At 37.6% G+C, this 21,406-nt stretch overlaps 1 protein-coding gene across 1 annotated transcript in view; it reads left to right on the plus strand.

The window, feature by feature from the left end:
• COL6A1 (collagen type VI alpha 1 chain) overlaps positions 1–18,596 on the plus strand; it is a 48,819-nt gene extending 30,223 nt beyond the window's left edge. The window contains exons 25-35 of the mRNA XM_070732301.1: positions 1,100–1,162; positions 1,984–2,049; positions 2,682–2,717; positions 4,473–4,509; positions 8,357–8,365; positions 10,488–10,621; positions 11,215–11,315; positions 12,635–12,818; positions 13,546–13,702; positions 14,422–14,451; positions 16,853–18,596. Coding sequence (XP_070588402.1) covers positions 1,100–1,162; positions 1,984–2,049; positions 2,682–2,717; positions 4,473–4,509; positions 8,357–8,365; positions 10,488–10,621; positions 11,215–11,315; positions 12,635–12,818; positions 13,546–13,702; positions 14,422–14,451; positions 16,853–17,463 — 1,428 coding nt within the window. The 3' untranslated portion in view covers positions 17,464–18,596. The remainder of the gene's footprint in view (positions 1–1,099; positions 1,163–1,983; positions 2,050–2,681; positions 2,718–4,472; positions 4,510–8,356; positions 8,366–10,487; positions 10,622–11,214; positions 11,316–12,634; positions 12,819–13,545; positions 13,703–14,421; positions 14,452–16,852) is intronic.
• The last annotated feature ends 2,810 nt before the right edge of the window (positions 18,597–21,406 follow it).

Genomic DNA, 21,406 nt, shown 5'->3' on the forward strand with positions numbered 1-21,406 from the left:
AATGTCTGCGTTCCAATTAGCATCCGAGAAATAAATCAGAGTCCAAACCTTGGCCTTCTTCCAAGTCCCAATGTATTAGCAGAGCCATATTGGTTACAAATTGTAGTCAACCCAATACTAACTTTTCCTATAGTTCTCCACCCAGGTTAAGGTTCATTCCTCATACCCACACCCACATCACATGGACCACTCTGGTTCTCTTAATATCCATGATCCCCCCCCCCATACTTCCAGCTGTTGCTGAACAAAGGATGACCTTGAATCTCTGGAAAGAATTTGTTCTGGATAGAATTTTTCCTTCTCATGCAACCACTCCTCCCCAGTTCCCATAGTACTATTCTATTTGTGGCAGGCCAAAGTCTCTAACTCAAAATAATGGCTTCAGCCTGACAGGGAAACTGAAAGGGAGTCAGAAGCAGGTTTTTTCTCACAAGGGCATTTTTGACCATGTTTGGGAACAAAGAGTTACACATTTGTATGTGGTAGGAGCCTCAGCATACCTCAAGGATGTATCTCTCTGTCCCCTTTTCATAAATACTGATATATAGGGCAAGTGGACTTGTAGGTCAGATCTATTGTCTGTCCTTATTATTCCCATCCTGCCAGCCTTCTGTCCTTCCCAATTCACATCAGGATTACCCTGGTCACTGATGGATGCGTGCTTCACCTGTCCAGTGCTGCACACCTCACGTTGTAGAGGAAGGCATGACGGGGGTGGGGGTGGACAACCACAGCCACTGAAGGGAAGTTCTATCAATCCAAAAGGGCATTCTTCTATAAAGAGATTTTTAGGGTTCTCATAAAATATTATAAAATTGTATTCCAGCCAAGTATATTTGAGATGAGTTGGGCAAACTTTGTCATTTGTTCTGAAAAACTTTTTTTTGCCAGCAGTCCTATTTGATACAATATATAGTTTAGAAACAACAGCACACTGAATGGAAACCAAAATGATACTTGTATTGCAGTTGAATATTCTGATAAACAAAATAAAATTACGAGTGCCACTTTTCTGAAGAAAGCATATCTACTGTCAGTTGCAGGAGACAGTCCCACATATTTTATATGCTTTTCCTAAATGTTGCCTGGTCTTCTTTAGGGCACCAAAGGCTACCCTGGGCCCAAAGGCGATGATGGTGAAATTGGAGAGCCTGGTAAACAAGTAGGTAAAAAATGGCATAGCGCATATTTGTCAAGAATCAACTCATTTGGATAATGCAATCAATGTTTTTGTCAATTTCTAGCTATTTATTTAAAATGAGAATTATGTAGTAACATTAGATGGATTGTATTATTCTGAAAAGATCCATGAGTTATAGTTTAGAATTGTTCAACCACACCAAATTTAGAAGAAGAAAGAGGGAACCCAATTGTGATTCAGCCTAAAACCCTGTGCCAATTATTTGGGACTAGATTGAGATCATTATCATAATCATAATAATTTATTAGATTTATATGCTGCCCCTCTCAGGGGACTCGCATCTTAAAATTGTTGAGGTTGAGAAATACTCATCTATATAATTTGTCTTTGGGATCATCAGCCAAGGAAAGATTCACATCTTTGTTAATCAAGTCATGAAAGCAGTGCATGGGGATGATAATCACAGTGGATTCTGATTGAACATCAAATGTGATGTTCACATTTTTTTATTCACATGATTTATTTTAGTTTAAATAAGAAAGAAAAAGAAGAAAATTGATAAGTACTTCTCTAGAGCTGAATCTACAGCACCTCTGTAGTTTGAAGCTGTGAAATAATTACTTAAAGTCTCAGCATAGCTGTTTCAAGGCCTTCCCAGGCTCTTGTGAGGTTTGAACTAACACCAAATTGTCTATTAGACAAGTCATTTTCATAATTTACAATTTTATTGTTATAATTAGAAATTTGAACAAAAGGAAGCAAAGCAGCCTTTCTCCTGATTTCTAATAGAAAAGAGCTGGTAACACCACTACCCACTTAGAAAATCTTCCTTGTTTTTTCAGATCGCTGAACCTGGGATCAAAGGCAAAAAAGGTGCCAAAGGTTACAGGGGATCAGAAGGAAAGCCAGTAAGTAGAAAAATAAGCTTCTTATTAATTCCAATATTATAAAAAATAGAACATCTCACCTCTCCTTTCATTTTAGATCTTAAAGAAAGTAACAGGCTATGCTACCATGATACTATCAGGAAGAACAGGGTTTCCCAGACCTAGCCTCAGAGTGGTACAAATGACCACTATTTTTAAGGCTTCTATAACAAAAAGAGTTTTTCTGAAAAGGCCTCACCTGCAGGAAAAATTACCTTCAATTCACCAGAACATCAAGTTTTAGTATCATTAGAATCATTGAAGGCTGCAATCCTTTCAGCTGGTCGAGGTATGACTACACCATTAGGGAGGAAGAATTGTTTTTGTTCATGATGAAAAGTAAGATTTATCTCATTTATTTTAAAGAACAGCTGTGTTTTAAATAATGTACTAGCAGTTACATAGTCCAGGGCAATGGGGGAGATAGCAATCTGGGATCTTCAATAGCTAGCAGCCAAAATTCCTTAGCATATTTTCATTTCTTCTTCAGTCTAGTTTTGGAACTGAGCTTCACCAAAAGCCACCATATGTCACAGCCACCTTTCTATTTGTTTGGAATTTCTGTATATAACTGAGAATTTTTCTCATAGCCTTTACCATGGTTTTACTCCTAGGGACCTCCAGGACCTCCAGGACTCCCTGGGCCAGATGTGAGTAGAACTGAAACTTTGTGGTTTATCTTCTTCTCTACCCAACAAAACACTATTTTCATGAAAAGTTGAGTAAACTGCTTATCACAGTAAACATTGCACATATGAGAGATTTAGAACAATTTTATATAACATTTAGCTGCTTGGAGGAAGGTTAATTCCATAGTCAGTGGCTTCTCTCTTTTAAATCCAGAAAATAATATTCTCAATTTTATTTAAAGAAAGACTTTTCTTTTAGTAGGTCTTCTTAGATCAATTTATTACTTATTTTCATTCATGGATACCTAAGCTTTACCCATTCCTTGACCTTCATTCTAATTTGTGAAATATACCAACAAGTAGCTTTAAAAAAAACTGGCCAAGATTTCCTGTCACTTATCCCAGGTCCTGCCAGTCTAGCAGTTTGAAAGCTTGTAAATCCAGGTAGATAAATAGGTATCACTTTGGTGGGAAGGTAAGAGTGTTCCACATTTTGCCGTCCTTTTTGCAGCGTGATGTCATGCTGATCACATGTCTGCGGAAATGTCTTCAAACAACATTGGTTCAATGGCTTAAGGAAATGGAGATGAGCATTCCTTCTTAAAGGATTAGTGGGTTAAAATCCACAGAGACTCCCTTTTCCTTCACCAACAAATGAAAGAGCCAGTTTGCTCTGGTGGTTAGAGCACCAGGCTAGAAACCAGGGGACTGTGAGTTCTAGCGCTGCCTAAGGCAAGACACCTGCCTGGGTGACTTTGAACTGAGAGTCACTTTCTCTCAGTTCAACTCATTTCAGGGTTGCTATTGAAGGGAAAATAAGAGGAGGATGTAGGATTGCCTTGTTCACAACATTGAATTATTTGTAAAAACAATAAAGGCAATATTAAAACATGGAAATAGTCTTTAATGCAACACTATATTGATCTGCTTTGCCCTTGATATTATTTCAGTACAGATGCATTTTCAGATTTAGTTTTTACAGAAATCAAGATTAGCTTCAGTTACAGATTAAAATGTCAGAGATCTTTTCACTATTTCCTGCATATCAAATCATTTTCTATCAATGCTACATCCTCTCAAATGAAGCTTATGTAAATATATTATGAGGGACCCTTGACACTCTCTGGGTGGATTGTTTTCTTGTAGATGTTTCATTATCCAAATTAGGAAACATCAGTGCTGATTATATAGCAGCACTGATCATGTTACCTAATTTGTATAGAGAAACATCTGAAAACAACTCACTCAGAGAGCATCAAGGACTCCTCATAATTCATTTATATTTTAACCCTGAGTTACGAATATTTTCTTTTATTGGTTTGATATCAGGAATAATCTATGCTTTCCTGTTCCCCTTCCATAAACTCCCATGACTCATTTGATAGTGGCAGCAAATTTTGGCAATTCAGTTGCCAAAAATTGACACTGCAACTTCCTGCAGTCTTTAAATAAAAAAGCCAGTCTTAAAATTCTGTATGTGTCTGTATGTTTGTGCATATGCCTTTTAACAGTTTAGGACTGCTAAAGAATGGTGGCAATCTGTATCCATTTGCAAATAAATAGATACAGATTGCCATCATTCTTTAACAGCCCTAAACTAGGATGTTGAAAGAAAGAATCTGAAGTTCAATTGTAGTCTGTAAATTTCCTGAACTGTTTGCTAAATTAACTGTAAGGATATCAAAGGTAATTTTCTTCAAGATTACAGGGAAGGACCCAGTTCATTCTACAGTTCCAAAGTCTCAATGAGACCAACTTTTCTTCCTTTGTTTTTAGGAATGTGAAATTTTAGATATCATCATGAAAATGTGTTGTAAGTATTTTATTTCAGCTCTTCCACAGTTAATAACAGCATCACAGATTAGCAAATATTATCATAATGAGAATTGGCAGCTTACTGGTTTTACCAAATCACCATCACAAACTATACAATGTCTCTAGCTTTTCAACTGCTTCATCCCCAATACAGTGCTATGTGATTAATGCAACTTTTCCCAAATTAACATTGCATTCCTTCAAATGTAATAAGAATATAATAATTACGAAGTTGCTTTAGTAAAAATGCTACCATGGCAAACCACTTGTAACAAATTGATTAGAACCTGATCTTGCTTTTCATTTATTTTTGCTGTTCTCAATTGCCAGCAAAGTGACACATTTTAAAGCTAAGTTCCATTCATGCATTTGTTTGAATATTTTAGGTAATATATCAAAAAAATGTCATCATATATTGTAAATGAATGACATTAAAGGCATAAACATATGAAGGAAGACTCAAATAATTCCTCCCCTCATACATTATTTAGACATACAAATCATGCATTCATATATTCAAACAAGCAGAAACTCCAAAATCCTACAAATGTACATCTATCTTTAATGTTTCATATTCAGAAAATTTCATGGGTCCTTGTGACAGCCCCCACCCAAGGCAACATCCACTGCTTACAGTACAATTTCCTATTCATTGAATTTTTCATTATTCTAGCCTTTGTGTATCTGCTGTAGGATGAAGGCCTTTTCTGCATGTTTCCAACCAATATGGTCTTGAGCTTTCTTTTGCCAGTTAAATTCATATGAGACTGAATCATATGTATAATCCAGTCAATTATTCTCCTCAAAAACTCCTCTAGTCAGCATGACTCAAAAGCAATGGTGATAGAGAATAATAATTTACAGTATGTATCATCATCACTGCCACTTATTAGAAGGACTAAATTTTAAGGGATGGAGATACAATATTGTTGCCATTATGGAAAAAGAACAGGTTGGAATTTGTTGTGTCTTGTTTGATGAAAAAAGGGCTAGAGGTGACATGATAGCAGTGTTCCAATATCTCAGGGGCACAAAGAAGAGGGAATCAAGCTATTCTCCAAAGCAGGACAAGAATTATGTGGAAATTAAACAAGGAGAGAAGCAGAGGAGAAATTTCCTGACAATTAGAACAATTAATCAATTGCCGTGGGCCTGCCAAGGTATGCCCATGTTTCTCTAGCACTCCACGGACTGCACTGGCTGCCAGTTGGTTTCTGGACCCGATTCAAAGCATTGGTTATGACTTAGAAAGGCCTACATGGCATAGGACCACATTACTTACGGGACCATCTTCTGCCACACAAATCCCAGCGTCTGCTAGGTCCCACAGAGTTGGCCTTCTCCAGGTCCCATCAACTAGACAATGTCATTTGGCGGGACCTAGGAGAAGAGCCTTCTCTGTAGGAGCCCTGGCCCTCTGGAATCAACTCCCCCCAGAAATTCGCACTGCCCCCCACCCTCCTTGCCTTTCGTAAGAATCTGAAAACACATTTATGCTATCAGGCTTGGGTTCTGCTCAGTGAATGTGTAGGATGTGGTAGTATGCATGCGAATGTTTGATTTTTAAATGTTTTGCTTTTTAAGATAATTTTTAAAATTAATTATTTCTATTAATTGGATTAGAAGTGAATATATTGTATTTTTCATTGAAATGTTGTAAGCTGCCCCGAGTCCAAGGAGAGGGGTGGCATATAAGTCCAATAATAAATAAAATAAATAAATGAAACAACTTGCCTGCAGAAGCTGTAAATGCTCCAACACTGCGCTGACCCCCCTCCCCCCCATTTGTGCACAGGCCTTACTGATGCCTGGTACTTGAAAAAAATGCCCAAACAGGCAAACCAGAAGTTCAGGGAAACGCACTTCCAGTTTGCCATTGTGTTGGGTTTTTTGCACTCCAGAGGGTTTAGGGAAGCTTTCTGAAGCTCCGGAGTGCAAAAAACAGCACAACGGGAAAAATGGAAGTTCGGAAAATGCTTTTCCAGTTTGCCATGCTGTTTTTTGCACTCCAGAGAGTTCAGGAAAGCTTCCTGAAGCTCCGGAGTGCAAAAAACCCAAAAGTTTGGAAAATGCACTTCTAGTTTGCCCATTGTGCTGTTTTTTGCACTCCGGGACTTCAGGAAGCTTTCCTGAACCCTCCGGAGTACAAAAAACAGCATAATGGCAAACCTGAAGTGCATTTTTCTGAACTTCCAGTTTGTTCTTTTGCCTCCAGGCTGAAGCATCCAGAGAGCAAAACGGCCTTTCCCAAGCAAAAATCAGCTGGCCAGCGCACACATGCATGCTGGAGCTGACACAGTCTCAAGCCTTTTAATAAATCTTACACCATTTAATAATATTCATTACTTGGAAAAACATGCTATCAAATTATTTCCTGCTTTTGGTTGTCCTCCTATATCTTTGACCAGCAAATAGTGGTGCCTAGAATTAATGTTGATAGCTCAAGAATCAAAACTCTTCAATTCAGTTAAGATAACAATAATACATGATGTACATCAGAATCAAAATCTGAAAGCCAAAAGAAATTGGCATAAGCCAAAATTATTAATGTCAGTACTTTATTAATTTATTTACTTGCTTGTTTATTTGCTCAATGTACACAAGAGAAAACAATCTAGAATATGCTGCCTTGGAATGCTGTTTGGAAAAATAAATATGCAATTATGGTATCAATTTGTTTTTATTCACATATTTTGAAAAATATGTTATGGTTTTACTGCTGAATGATACAAATGTAATTATTACACTTCATAAACTAGAAATGAGTTGTTAGGAAAATGGCTTCATCTGCTGCTTACATGCCATTTTTAATTTCTTTAACAATGTTTATACAGTAATACCTTGTCTTACGAACTTAATTGGTTCCGGAAGTAGGTTCGTAAGGCGAAAAGTTCGTAAGGCAAAACATTGTTTCCCATAGGAAACAATGTAAAAGCGATTAATGCATGCAAAGGGGGGAAAATCGCAAAATGGCGCTCCTCTGGGTGCCACTGCCCAGCTGTAACCTTTTAAAATAGCCAGGGGGCTTCTTGGCGTTCTTCCGAACCCGAACTTTTTGGGTTTGGGTTCGGGAGGCTGCTGAGAAGCGCCGCCGCCTGGCTGTCATCTTCTGAAACAGCCAGGGGCTTCTCGGCGTTCTCCCGAACGCCGAACCCGGAAGTTCGAGTTCAGGTTCCGGAGGCCGCCGAGAAGCACCTGGCTGTTTCAGAAGGTTACAGCCAGGCGGCAGCACTTCTCGGCAGCCTCCCGAACCCGAAAAGTTCGGGTTCGGGTTCGGGAGAACGCTGAGAAGTCCCCCAGCTGTCTTAAAAGGTGACAGCCGGGCAGCAGCGCCCAGCAGAGCGCCATTTTGCGATCTGCGGTGGGTTCATAAGCCGAAAAAAGTTCGTAAGAAGAGGCAAAAAATTTCCAAACCCCGGGTTCGTATCACGAAGGGTTCATATCACGAGGTACCACTGTAGTTGTTATGTACCAGTGAAAATGAATTTTTTCTTAAACATCCTTGTTTGGAAATTAACTAGAATTTAGCTTAATTATTTGTGGCAAATGAGTAATAAATATCATGCAGGTAAAATACATGTGCACACATTGAAAAAAGTATTCAGTATTTTTATTATATTACCTATATTTTCATTTGTTTAAGTAGCAGTATGTTAAACAACTGGAATGTGGAAAACATTATAAAATATAGCCAATATGAAGAGAAACATTTTCCAATCTTTTTAAATTGTGCCCCTAGCTAAATAGCGTAAGTATGGATGTATTTCAGCACTCTTTGTATTTGCCTAGTTTGTATTTCTCAATACATTTTATTCCTTTCTCCCCCTCTGTCTCCTTCACCTCAGCTTGCTGTGGTAAGTTTCCTATTTGGAATGTCTTTATCATTCTTTTATATCACTTGTATAAAGATTTCGATGGAAATCCATTTTTTAGCCCATTCTTCAGTAGCGGGCAGTCCTAGAATTAATTTCTGTAAGACTGCCTGCTGCTTCTGCCACTTTTTCAATGTATTGTTATAGTTACCTGCTGTAAGAATTTTAAATTAAACATCAAATCTGTTTGGCTATATTATCCCAGAGATTCATTGTTACCGTTATTATCTAGTTTTAAAAAGTAGATTAAAAGAGAACTAGACAAAATATGTTCATTAGCAGTATTTGTCATGAAAAGGATATTTTGATGATACATTTATTGAAATATATATTCAGAAATCCCCAGTTGACCAACTGAATCAAAATATTGGTCTAAATATTGCACTGCTTATTTAGCATTATTTATCCACTACTGTCACTAATTTTGAGATTTGTATGCATAGCATAAGCAAATGTCCACTTGTGTGTAATATTGAGATTTGACAAATTTGGGGAGGCAATTATTTATTCTTTCTAAGGCTTTTTAGTAGACTTTAGCTCTTTACAAGTTTATATAGAAATATTTATTAATTTTTATATAATGAAAGTATGAGTATTAAGCCCTGATTTAGAAATAGCTTATCTGCTCCCAACTCTTGAATAGGTTCATTCTAAAAAGTTTGTAATTTTTTCTAAATTGCCCCTTAATAGGAACCAGAAGTCTTAAATTAACTTAGTTACTTGCAATTGATTGGCAAAAACCACAAAACAGAAGCAAACCCCCCCCCCCAAATAAAACAGCAACTTATATTTTATTTACATCAACATGCACACACATGCACATACAAACATATGCATTTATTTTTGTAAATGCTTCATCCTAAAAAACATAAAATGCAAGCTGGATTGCCCATTAGATTCAGACATCCTGTCTCCAGTCATAAACAGAGAGCTGCACCTTATCTTTTGTTATGCAGAAGTTAAAGATAATTGACAGACATTCCCATGCTAAATTATTCTCTTTCACTAACTTAGTAATAATTTGTATCAAAGCACATTTGTCAAAATAACAAATAGTACAGATAATCCTCCACTTACAGCAGTTCATTTAGGGACCATTCAAAATTATGATAGCATTGAAAAATATAATTTAACACCATTTTTCACAACCTTTGCAGCATTCCCGTGATTGTGTGATCATAATTAAGATGTATTGCAACTGGTTCATGTTTATGACTGTTGCTGTGTCCTAAGGTCATGTGATGAACCTTTGAAAACTTTCCGACAAGTAAAATCAATGGGGAAGCAAGATACGCCTAACAATCGGATTATTGACTTATCAACTGTTGTGATCCACTTAACAACTGTGGCAAGAAAGGTTATAAAATGGGACTTAACAGATGTCTCACTTAACAACAGAAATTTTGGGCTCAATTATGGTTGTAAATTGTGGGCTACCTGTAAAAATAAAAAATAACAGTTTAAAATATAAACATTGCCCCCTTAGTTTCTGAATCCTTTCATAGGACCACTCTTAATTGAGCTACTTACCAATACATTTTAAATCTTTAAACTAAATTTTATCTTGTATTGTTGTAGTCTCAAAAGGAAGTTTAATTCACAGTAAAGTCTTTTCTTTACTGCACAAGAAATCTGCAGCTGTAATTGATTACTTCATAAATTGATTAAAACATGGGGAAAACAAATCTGTAAACCTCATAAGGACTCTGCTACAGTTGGAGCATAAATCCAGGGTTCCAGTAACATAATTCCTGATCTGGCTGCAACAACTTTTCTGCAGGTTAATCAAAAGGATCTACTGTTCAAATCTGATGGGGTTAATTTCTTGATCTCCCTTTGATCTAGGCTAGGGAAGTAAACACTGGCCAAAATCTCCTCATTGGTAGCTTTCAAAGCTTCAATGCTCTTCTCACTTTGGAGAACATTTTCAGGCTGCCATTTCCCTCTAGAAGCCATTTGACACACCTGAATTTAGCCTTAAATCATCAAGGAGACCTTTTATTGACTGTTGATGCTATAAATGCTATTGGTTGAATAAGCTTCTGAAAATACAATTTTCAAGCTTCTGTGTATGCTTCTACAGTATCCTATGTTTTTGTTACAGAATGTAAGTGTGGTCCCATTGATATAATATTCGTACTAGACAGTTCTGAGAGTATTGGAGAAATGAATTTTGGTATTGCAAAGGATTTTATAATTAAAGTTATTGACAGGCTGCGCACAGAAGAACATGTAATGGTAAGTCTTAGTATAATTGTTTGTTTGTTTGTTTATTAGATTTGTATGCAGCCCAACTCCTTACGGACTCTTTTACAACCAGTTGTTTAAAAGGTCGTCAAAGTTACAACAGATTTCCCCAGAACGACATACAACCTGTTTTTGAATTATGATGACATGGCCCTATAGACACATGATTGTATTTTGCTTACTTGGTAACTAGGCCATCTTTTATGGTTGATTATAGTCTATAACTTATTACCATTTTTCTAGTTTCCAACATTTGCTTATTGACTATCGTAAAATATGTTGCAATTTCAAATTCAGTCATGTAATGCCTTGACTTACAGCTGCATCAACCTATGATTCTAATTCTGGACTCTGTTATCAGTTGGCCATTCTGCTAAGCAGTACCCTGGTTTCTATCCCCAAGTTTTTCCCTAATGGAATCTCTATGAATAATTAGTAACAATTGGTGAATAGTATGCAGTAATGCACTTTAATGCATGAAACTTGTTAAATAAGTTTTGCTGGAGTTACCATAGTCCCAATAGTGTAATCTCTGACTTTTGGCTTTAGTTACAACTATGTCTTGGATACTTTTTTTTTTACAGTTTTCTAAAGAAGATTCCAATCTTGCTATTGTGCAGTATAGTCATAGTGGAACTGAGGAATTGGTTCTCATGAAAGATGGAGATGTTCAAGGTTTCAAGGAGTGAGTTCATAACAGATGAAAGAATTCTTGTTTTATTTGCCTTCTATGTGGTATATTGTGGAATATTATGTTTATTTAACTTCCTAAAAATATTTTCAAATATGAATAGCCACTACTTGCAAAAAGCTTATGGATACATTGTGGGTTGCCTTGCTCTTTAATGGGAAGAAAAGTAAAGAACTGGATTTGGTGGAGGCATACAGTATATTGGAGACAACATTTCAATGTCTTAAAGCTATGAAAAGATTTAGCTACTACAGTGGGTCACAATTGATTGTCAGTGGACCACATCTCATTGATTACATAAGTAAAGAGTTGATAGGGATTCAAAAGGAAGTTTATATGTGTTTATATGAGTCTGAAGAGCCATCAGCAAACAAGAGGGAACCAATATAAAATAAACAATCAGTGCTGCATGGATTCCACCAGAACTCAGTCCAAAGGTCTGAGGAGGTTGAATATCTTGGCATGCATGTGTCACAGCATGCTAGATATGCATTCTTAAGAAGATTAGAATATGGACAGTTTTAAAAATGTGTTAAAAGAATATTGTGTACAGGTAAGTTGTATGCAAAATCCATAACTTTAAAGAAAAAATGTGTGCACATAGCTTCTCCAGATGATTTTATGCAAAATAATTGAGACAATGGAGTAATGTATTGTGCCAGTAATACTGACATAGTCATGTCATCTGCAAAAAGATGAATAACGTAAATAAGTGTTAAAACTGACATTTGGGTATATATTAGCAAAATGATGAATAAGAACTACTTGGTTAATGTAATTTGGCTCATATAGACAAACTCCTTTGAGTTCTCTCATTATATGCATCTGGTGTTCATGTAAATATTTACAACAACTTTTTTTCTGGAAAGACACCACTTTCATTCTCTGGACAAATAGTTGTGATTTCCTCCAGTTTGTTGCATTCATTTCAAAAACAAAACATCTATTCTGTTGGATAGTTTATTCTAGAGCATTTCCTAATTCCATACCCACTGATCTATAGTTGAAAAATATCCTGCTTAGATGTTCTCTGCTTTAAAAAGAAATAACCAACAGATTTATTTGTGGTTGAATCTTGGCAAGTTAGGAATACAACTTTGTTAACAGATGAGATACCTATCACAAGGATTTTGAGCTTCATACAATGGATTAAATTAATTTATTGCTATTATTGTATTGGTTAGTTTCAAATTTTTAGAATGAAAACAAACTAGACTTCCTGAAAGAATGCAAAAATCTTCACATAAACTATATAGCTTTATTGGATAAGGTACAATTGGCTGAGAGTGATTCCTTTGATGCTTTATTACAAGGGCTGTAAAGAACCTTCACTGGATTGCTGGTGGCACCTTTACTGGAGAGGCTCTTGACTATACCAAAAAACGTCTGCCCCCATTTTTCACTCACAAAAGAGTTATCATTGTAATCACAGATGGACGGACTGACGTAATACAGGATCGAACACCCATCGATGTTCTTTGTGAAAGAGAAAATAAGGTGAAATCAATATAAATTTGGGGAAGTGGTGGGAGTGATAACCTGGAAATTAGAACAATGTGAGTTCTAGTCCTGTTTTAGGCATGAAAGCTGGCTGAATGTTTTTGGGCCAGTTTCTCTCGTTTAGTGCAACCCATCTCACAGAGAAGAAAGAGTATTATATACTGTATGTTCACTGACTTGAGTTATTTATTTAAAAAATGAATAAAGGGATGGATTATGATAGGTAGGTAAGTAGATGATAAGGTAGATATAGACAGACAGACAGACAGACAGACAGACAACAAAGCTTATGAGACCATATGTCCTTGTAATAAGGACAACAAATATAGACTGTATAAGAACAGCATTTGTAAATAAATTACCAGGAACTAGATATGATGGGAGTCGATGAGAAGGTAACATTAACTGCCAAGCCCCTTTCATGTTTTTTGAAGAACTTTATATATGCATAGTGCCCTGAAATTTCAATAAGACTTGATTGATGTTGGACTCTCTCAAAGGGACTGCTTTCTTGGCTTAAAGACAGTGGACATTATGGTGGTGTTTTTACCTAAAATCTACAAATATTTGTGCTGTAGTATTATTGTCTTAGGAATATTGCTGCAATCTTCCGGTAAACCTTTCAAGTGGATAGTAAATTTCATTCACATTTTTGGAAGCACCAGATTCTTCATAACACTCGTTTATCTAAATGTAAGCATTATAATATCTGTTAATTCTTTAGGTTGTCCCTGTGGGTTCTAGTGACATTTTCCGAGATCCTCCAGATTCTGAAAAATTAAGTGAAATATCCTGTGGAGGCCTCACATTTACCCAACCAGAGTATATTGCCTTGCTGGATGACACTTTCATTCAGAATGTTACATCTTACGTTTGTCGAGGTAGGTGAATAAATTGATTTGCTGCTAATTTGGTTTAGCACAGCACAGCCTTGTAGCGTGTCCAATGAAGCTACAATGTTCCTTCCTCCCCCCCCCCCCCCCGTGCCATGCTTGTTCCACATCACTTCTACAGCTGTCCATGCTCCTACAGGTCTTGCAGACCTCTATCTTTAGTCTCTTCTGCTCTCTGCTGCATAACTATTAGATAGATGCAAAAAGTTAGAATTGTTTGTTTCTGTCCTCTAATGATTGTCCGGAGTTTTGAAGCCTGCCCGTAGTAGCCCCAACTCTTGTTAAAGGACTACTGACCACTTTAAAATAAGGAGATGACAGTTGTGGAATGCATGTGGTTACTTTAGCGCTATTTTAAATTAAGTTCATATTGATGCAGAAGAAATATCTTCTTAAATAGTTAACTGTGTGCTAATGTTTGCAAAATACTTATAATGAAGTTACCAAATATTAATTGTGTTTACATTTGTAATCAAAGATAGGATGGGAAACTATATACGGTATCGACCTCTCTGCTGGAAAAGCCATGTACAAAATCAATAAAATGAAGCAGCCAAGGCTAGTTGCCATTTGGTTGCAGTAGCAGTCTAAGCTGTACAATCCTATGAATGAAAAAATATAAACATGAGGCATTACAAAACACCTATTTCATTCTAACGGTATTCAGGAGTGCTTTAATGGGATTTTTGTTTGGTTTTACTTTATAGAAAAACAATGTCCTGACTATACCTGCCCAAGTAAGTATCCCATACTATTTGTCTTGTGTCTTGTGTCTTGTGTCTATGTGTCTTATTTTGATTTCTCTGCTCTATGCATAAACTTAATATTGCCTTATTTAATAAAATGTTTGCTGGGTTGCTTCATGGTGTCATTTTCATCTGAGCATGTCCAGCCAAATGGATAAGTTATTTCAGACAGTTGTAGCAATATAATATTGTAAATGGTAGTAATTTGCAGTTTGTTGTTTTATCAGGCGCTTTGGCAGTATTCCTGTCACCAGAATGATGTCTGCCCAGCCAATAGTTCCTGGCCTTTTTTTTAAAGGTTTCTGTTAAAATTCTGGCCAAAACCATTGTGAGCAGGATAAGAGAAATCTGAGCCTTAGTGTCCCAATTTCACTTCCTGTACATGAAACAGAATACCCTACGAAAATAGACTAAATATCCTGGGTCTAGAAAGCTTAGAACTGTGGCGCCTAAAACACGATTTAAGTATTGCCCACAAGATCATATGCTGCAACGTCCTTCCGGTCAAAGACTACTTCAGCTTCAACCGCAACAACACAAGAGCACTCAACAGATTTAAACTTAATATTAACCGCTCCAAACTTGACTGTAAAAAATACGACTTTAACAATCGAGTTGTCGAAGCATGGAACTACCGGACTCAATAGTGTCAACTCCCAACCCCCAACATTTCTCCCTTAGACTCTCCACAATTGACCTTTCCAGGTTCCTAAGAGGCCAGTAAGGGGCGTATATAAGTGCACTGATGTGCCTATCGTCCCCTGTCCAATTGTCTTCCCTTACCTTATCTATCTATCTATCTATCTATCTATCTATCTATCTATCTATCTATCTATCTATCTATATACATATATATACATATATCCTATATATTCTCTCCTTATCTCTTATATCATATATATCCTTTTTCCTTCTATCTTTATATATATTACTTAATGCCTACTCTCTTCCATATGTATTGTATATTGGACAAAGAATTAATAATAATAATAATAATAATAATAATAATAATAATAATAATAATAATGACGATGATGATGATGGAGAAGAAAATCACAAAAGCACAAGACAAGCTTTGCAATTGCCTCATTTGCAGCTGCTTCAGCCTCCCTAATAGGAATATAAAAATGCAACTAAAGAAACATAATTTTATCTATATGAATCAAATGCTAAAAAATCTCTTGTCAGTATTAACCATATGCAACATCTATCAGTTAATTCCCAAATAAATTGAATTTTAGAATGTTATACTCAATGTGCCTCTGTATTGTGTAACAACAGAAAAGTCCCTGTTATTCTGCTTCTTTTTTATATACAATGAGTGCCCAGGGGAAGGCAGCATTTTGGAGGGGGGCCCTCCCACCTCTGGGGTATGGGCCTCTGAGAGATGTGGGGAAGAGAAAATTGCTCCAGATCAGCAAGAGGGCTTTTGCTTCAATGAAAACTGCTTAGGCTAGAAAACACAAGGTGTTTTCACTTCGTGTTGGAAGAGAGCTCCTTCCCAGTTCAGCTGTATGACTCAGTCTCCTTTGCTGAGGAGCTCTAGCCTAAACTGTCTCTAGAAACTTTTCAGGGATATGCAAAGAAGGGAAGGAAATGGATGGATGGATGTTAGTTTGCACTAATGCAACTGCTGAAAGCAAATTGTTGAAACATATGCAGTAGGGATAGTCAGAGTGAGACTATCCTTGTGAGCTGGGGTGGAATAGTGGTTAGCGTGCAGCACTGTAGGCTAATTGCTAGCTATAGTTCAGCAGTTCAAATCTCACCACCGACTCAAGGCCTTCCATCCTTCCAAGGTGGGTAAAATAAGGACCCAGATTGTTGGGGGCAATATGCCGATTCTGTAAACTGCTTAGCAGTGTTCCCTCTAATTTTTTGGGGGGGTGGGCGGAAAAGTATAGTGTCTGAGCGGCAGTCCCTTCGGGACTGGGCAGCACAGAAATAATAAATAAACAAACAAACAAACAAATAAAAAACCCACCCTGTTTTGCCTCAGAGAATTTCAAAATAAAATACTGTACTGTGTGTCTATAACAGTGAGCTCATAATAGGGCAACTCTATCAACATCAAAATGCCACTTAAATAGTTGAGCTAGTTTCAAACTAGATTTTGATTTTCTTTCTCTCTTCCTTACTCCCTTTCTTTTTCTTTCTCTTTTCCTTCCTCTCTTTTTTCTATCTGTTTCTCTCTCTTCCTCTCTCTCTCCTTCCCTCTCACTCTTTCCCTCTCGGCTTCTGGGCAGGTTTGGAAAACTCTGAGTTGATGATGATTTTTAAGTGAGCGATTGCTCACTGCTCAGCTTAGAAGGAACTATGCTGCTTAGAGAGGGCTGCAAAAGTACTATGAAATGGTATATAAGTCTAAATGCTATTGCTTTTCTCTTTTCAGTTACTTTTACTGACTCAGCTGATATCACACTTCTCGTGGATAGCTCTACCAGTGTTGGGGCCCATAACTTTAATATCACCAAGAAGTTTGTGAAACGTCTTGCAGAACGATTCCTATCAGCTGGAAAAAGTCCAGGAGCTTCTGTGCGCATCACTGTTGTCCAGTATAGTGGCAACACACAGCAAAAACTGGAGGTGGACTTTCAACGGAACTACACAGTGATAGCTGATATAATTGACAAAATGGAATTCATAAATGATGGCACAGATGTTGTTGCAGCTTTGAACTATGTCACCAACCTGTTTCAGAGGTCCTCTCGTTCTGCTATTAAGAAGAGGGTACTGATCTTCTCGGATGGCAATTCCCAAGGTATCACTGAAAATACCATTGAGAGAGCAGTCCGGAATGCTCAACAGGGACAGATTGAAATGTATGTACTTGCTGTTGGCAAACAAGTCAATGAGCCCAACCTACGTTTGCTTGTCTCCCAAAAAGCGGCTCAGGATGAAGTAATCTACAGAGAGCGCCACCTTTTCAGAGTACCTGATTATCAATCTTTGCTGAAAGGTGTATTCTATCAAACTGTATCCAGAAAACTAGCCATAATGTGAGGAGGTGATTCCTAGAGAAGCAAGATAGTGTTATTTGATTTCAGGAATAAATTGTTAACCTCCCATGGAACCCATGTTTTTATACAAAGCCATAATCTTTTCTCCTCGCTTTCAGGCTGTGCTATGTTTATCCCTGTCCATTCCTCTTTTCTTTATTGTCCATGAATTCCTCCAGCCTACAGGAAGAAATAGAAATTGTTTTATTCTCACTCTGGTTCATAACTAACCAAGAGAAAAATTTTGTTTCCTATTTGACAAGCGATAAACCAGGCTAACTAGGAATGTTAAATGCACTGTCTTTATCCTTATTAGTACTCCTCACATGAATATAAATATTTTATTTTCAGAATAAAATGCCACATGAATTCATTGCCTTTTTTTTTGTAACTAAAATTTTGTAACTAAAAAGACAGTATAATAGCATTTCCTGAACGAGGAAGCTCCAAAAGAATTATTCCATTTTTAGTAACAAGAGAAGTTCCAAAGAATATTTATTGCCCTCCATGTTCAAAAGGTGATGGTGATGGTGATGGTGATGGTGACTTGGCAATAATAAGCTCACAATATCTAGCCCAGTTTAGAACTGGAGAAGAAGGTACAAGCCATTTAATCAACCAAGATTGAATTATTAACAAGAATCAGAAAGGACCTTGGAAGTCTTTTAGTCCAACCCCTGCTCAAACAAGTGACCCGATATTATTTGGGACAAATGGCTTCCAGTCTCTTCTTAAACTCTCCAGCAATAGAAAATTTTAATCCAGTGAAGATTGGCATTAACTAAATTATTTTTAAATGAAATTGTCTGGAAGCCTATACAGAACTCTGATTGTCAGAAGATTTTATTTTTTTTCAGTGTGATATTATGATACGGTGCTACACTCACTTCACAAATCGAGCTTTACATTATTGATATGTTTACATATTCAAACTTGGTTTGGACAGGTTTCATGTAATATTTCAAATGGTGCTGTTGCTATGAATTCAGTATGGTTTTTTTTAAATGAAGCAATTTCAGAATTACAGCTTGTATTTTTGTAATCAATATTCATTTTACCACTTTGTTTTATTTTATTCCTTTGTTTTACTGACAAATGTTCACTTTTGAGATTTTTTTGCAAATAAATTTAGTTCCATAATTTTATTGCCTTCTCTGTTGTTTGGAAAAGGGGCCTTACAGACTCTTAATTTTTTCCCTCACCATTTACTACAATAATATGACGCTCCTCCTCGATGGAAGATAAAGTGGTTCTACATCCGTCTGAAATTATAAAAGTGATGATAACTAGTGAGAGGTTTTGTTCATTTGGCTTTTTATACATATATTACATTAAAACAGTCTTAAATTCTTTATATATATATATATATATATATATATATATATATATATATATATATATATATATATATATATATAATTATTAGAAGTTTTTAAAAGAGTATACAATGCAGCCTCAATTAATACAGAGTAAAGAAAAAAAGAAAGATATAGAAGGAGAATTATAAAAGAAAATAGAAAAAAGCATCTGACTTTAGAATTCCAATAGAAGACCTCAGACTTAATAAAAGTTGATAAAATCTGGATAATGGACATGGCAGAACCTGGAGACAGCAGAAGAGAAAGAAAGAACTGGGGGAAAAATCACAAAATTTGAAGACCTACAAATAGAAGTAGAATAATTGCGACAAAAGAAAACAAAGTTAGCACCAATAGTAACAGGCACCATCAATGCAATCCCATAACACCTGGAGCGCCACTTTGAATACTATCAGCAATGACAAAATCACCCCCTGTCAATTGCAAAAGGCAATTTACTTGGAACAGCTTTTCATGGTGGGAGCAGGCGGCGGCGGTGCTTCGGAGCCTGGACGAGCCCGTCTCCCAGGACCTGCCACCGGCCACGGGGTTACCGGAGGATTGGCTGCAGCTTCGTCCCTGCCGGCAAAGACTAGAAAGCCGCTCAGGCAGGCCATTGCCCACGCTCCCTTAACAGGAGCCACCAGTAATCTCATGGCTGGTGGCAGATCCTGGGAGGTGGGCTCGTCCAGGCTTTGAAGCACCGCCACCGCTCCCACCATGGAAAGGCAGCTGAGGGGAAAAGTCATCTCAGCAGTTGCCGCCACTGCCGCTGCCTCCACTTTGCTGCTGGTGCAAGGCGGAGCCGCTCGCCTGAGCCATTTTTTGGCCTGCTGGGAGGGCTCCTCGGCCGAGAGGGAAAATCTGGCAGGTCCTGGGAAACCTCCCTTTCCGTTAGCGACCCTAGCAACAAAGTTCTCTGTTCAGCTCCCGCAGGGAGGAGAAGCTGCTCGGATCCTCCGAAGGGGCACCCCAATTGAGAAAGCGTGAAGGCTCGGACAATTTATACATACGAGCAGAGGGGGTGCGAGAGGGTGGACACACACAGAGACACAGAAAGAGATGGAAGAGACTGGTCATCTGGTTCAGGGATTTCCAACATTGACCACTTTATGACTTGTGGACGTCAACTCCCAGAGTTCCTCAGTCAGCAAAGGAACTCTGGAAGTTGTAGTCCACAAGTCTTAAAAGTTGCCAAGGTTGGAGATCCCTGCTCTAGAAACACTCCTTTTAAGGAATATTTTAGGTTTATCATCATCACCATATATTTCCATGCACTTCAATTGTGAAAATTGGAGTAGTCAAGAGAGGGGTCTTTGAAAACCTCATGGTATAGTTGTAATATTAAGGCAACCTCAGCAGGGAATTGTAATTGTAAATGATTTTATCACTTTAGTCACATTTCTGTGACTAAAGGAACAACTAACAAAATGAATTGTCCTCGTTTGTTTGAGTTAGGGGTTAGGAGTGCAAGGGTCTTCAAAGCTGGCAAGTCTAAGGCTTGTGGATTTCAATTCCCATTTCTGAGCTAGCATGACTGGTGGAGGAATTCTGGGAGTTGAAGTCCACAAGTTTTGAAGCTGTCAAATTTGAAGTTTGTTAAAAGTACATGGTTTTAAAAAGTGTACATGGTTTTAAAAAGTATACATGGCTGTAAAAAGTATTCTGCTACACTGGTATTTTATTAAACAATATAATATTACACCATTTGGTTCAGAATATTTTTTCCTTGTTTTCCTCCTCTAAAATCTAGCTGCGTCTTATACACCGGTGTGTGTTTTACACTGAAAAATATGGTAATAATTTGGCTCCAACAGCACAATGCTCTGGCAAGATGAGGTAAAAGGCAGTGCATCAGCCGGAAGAGGATCATGCTAACGCCGCTCCCCTCAACGATTGTAACTCACGATCAACCTCCAGAGCTGTTGAATGTGATGGAGGCGATCATGTGCTACAAAAACTGGCTGCGAAAGCAGGGAGGTCCTCATCCTTACCCCCTCAGCTCCCTACTGGGACTAGTAATTTAGAAGAGGATCTTAACCTGGATGATCCTACTATTTGGCTCATCAGCACCAATGTTTGGGGGGAGGCACCAATGTTTGCAGGAATGGCTTTGCAATTCCTGCAAAAGGTGACTCTCCATCTGTGCCTATGGGCTCAGCATTGGGGCCTCCTGCCCAAGCTATAGCCTCCATTTCTCTTTCTAATGTGGGGGGAGCAGCTACCTTGATTAAAGATACACCTCTGCCAGTTCCCCAGCCTACCTCTGATACTCTCATGGACTCTGCAAATATCCAAATGATTATTGCTGCTACTGCAGCTATGCATGGCAGGGTTTCAACAAATGGCGTGGCCTCCAAGGTAACTACAGAATTTCTCTGGGGTCCATATTTCTGCCACCCAATAGACTTATTGCCACAACTGACATCAGTCTGTTGGGCTGTAGTGCCCATTTTGAGAGTCATCTAGCCCATGATCACTGGTCCATTTCAGAGTCCAGGTGTCCTATTAATCTACTATATCTTAGAGCAAAATTTCTGGCTCTTAAGCAATTTTCTCAACATCTGAAAGGTTCCCATGTATTGGTTC

Source organism: Erythrolamprus reginae, chromosome 1 (genome assembly GCF_031021105.1).
Source record: "Erythrolamprus reginae isolate rEryReg1 chromosome 1, rEryReg1.hap1, whole genome shotgun sequence".
In the NCBI taxonomy this organism is placed as follows: Eukaryota; Metazoa; Chordata; class Lepidosauria; order Squamata; family Dipsadidae; genus Erythrolamprus; species Erythrolamprus reginae.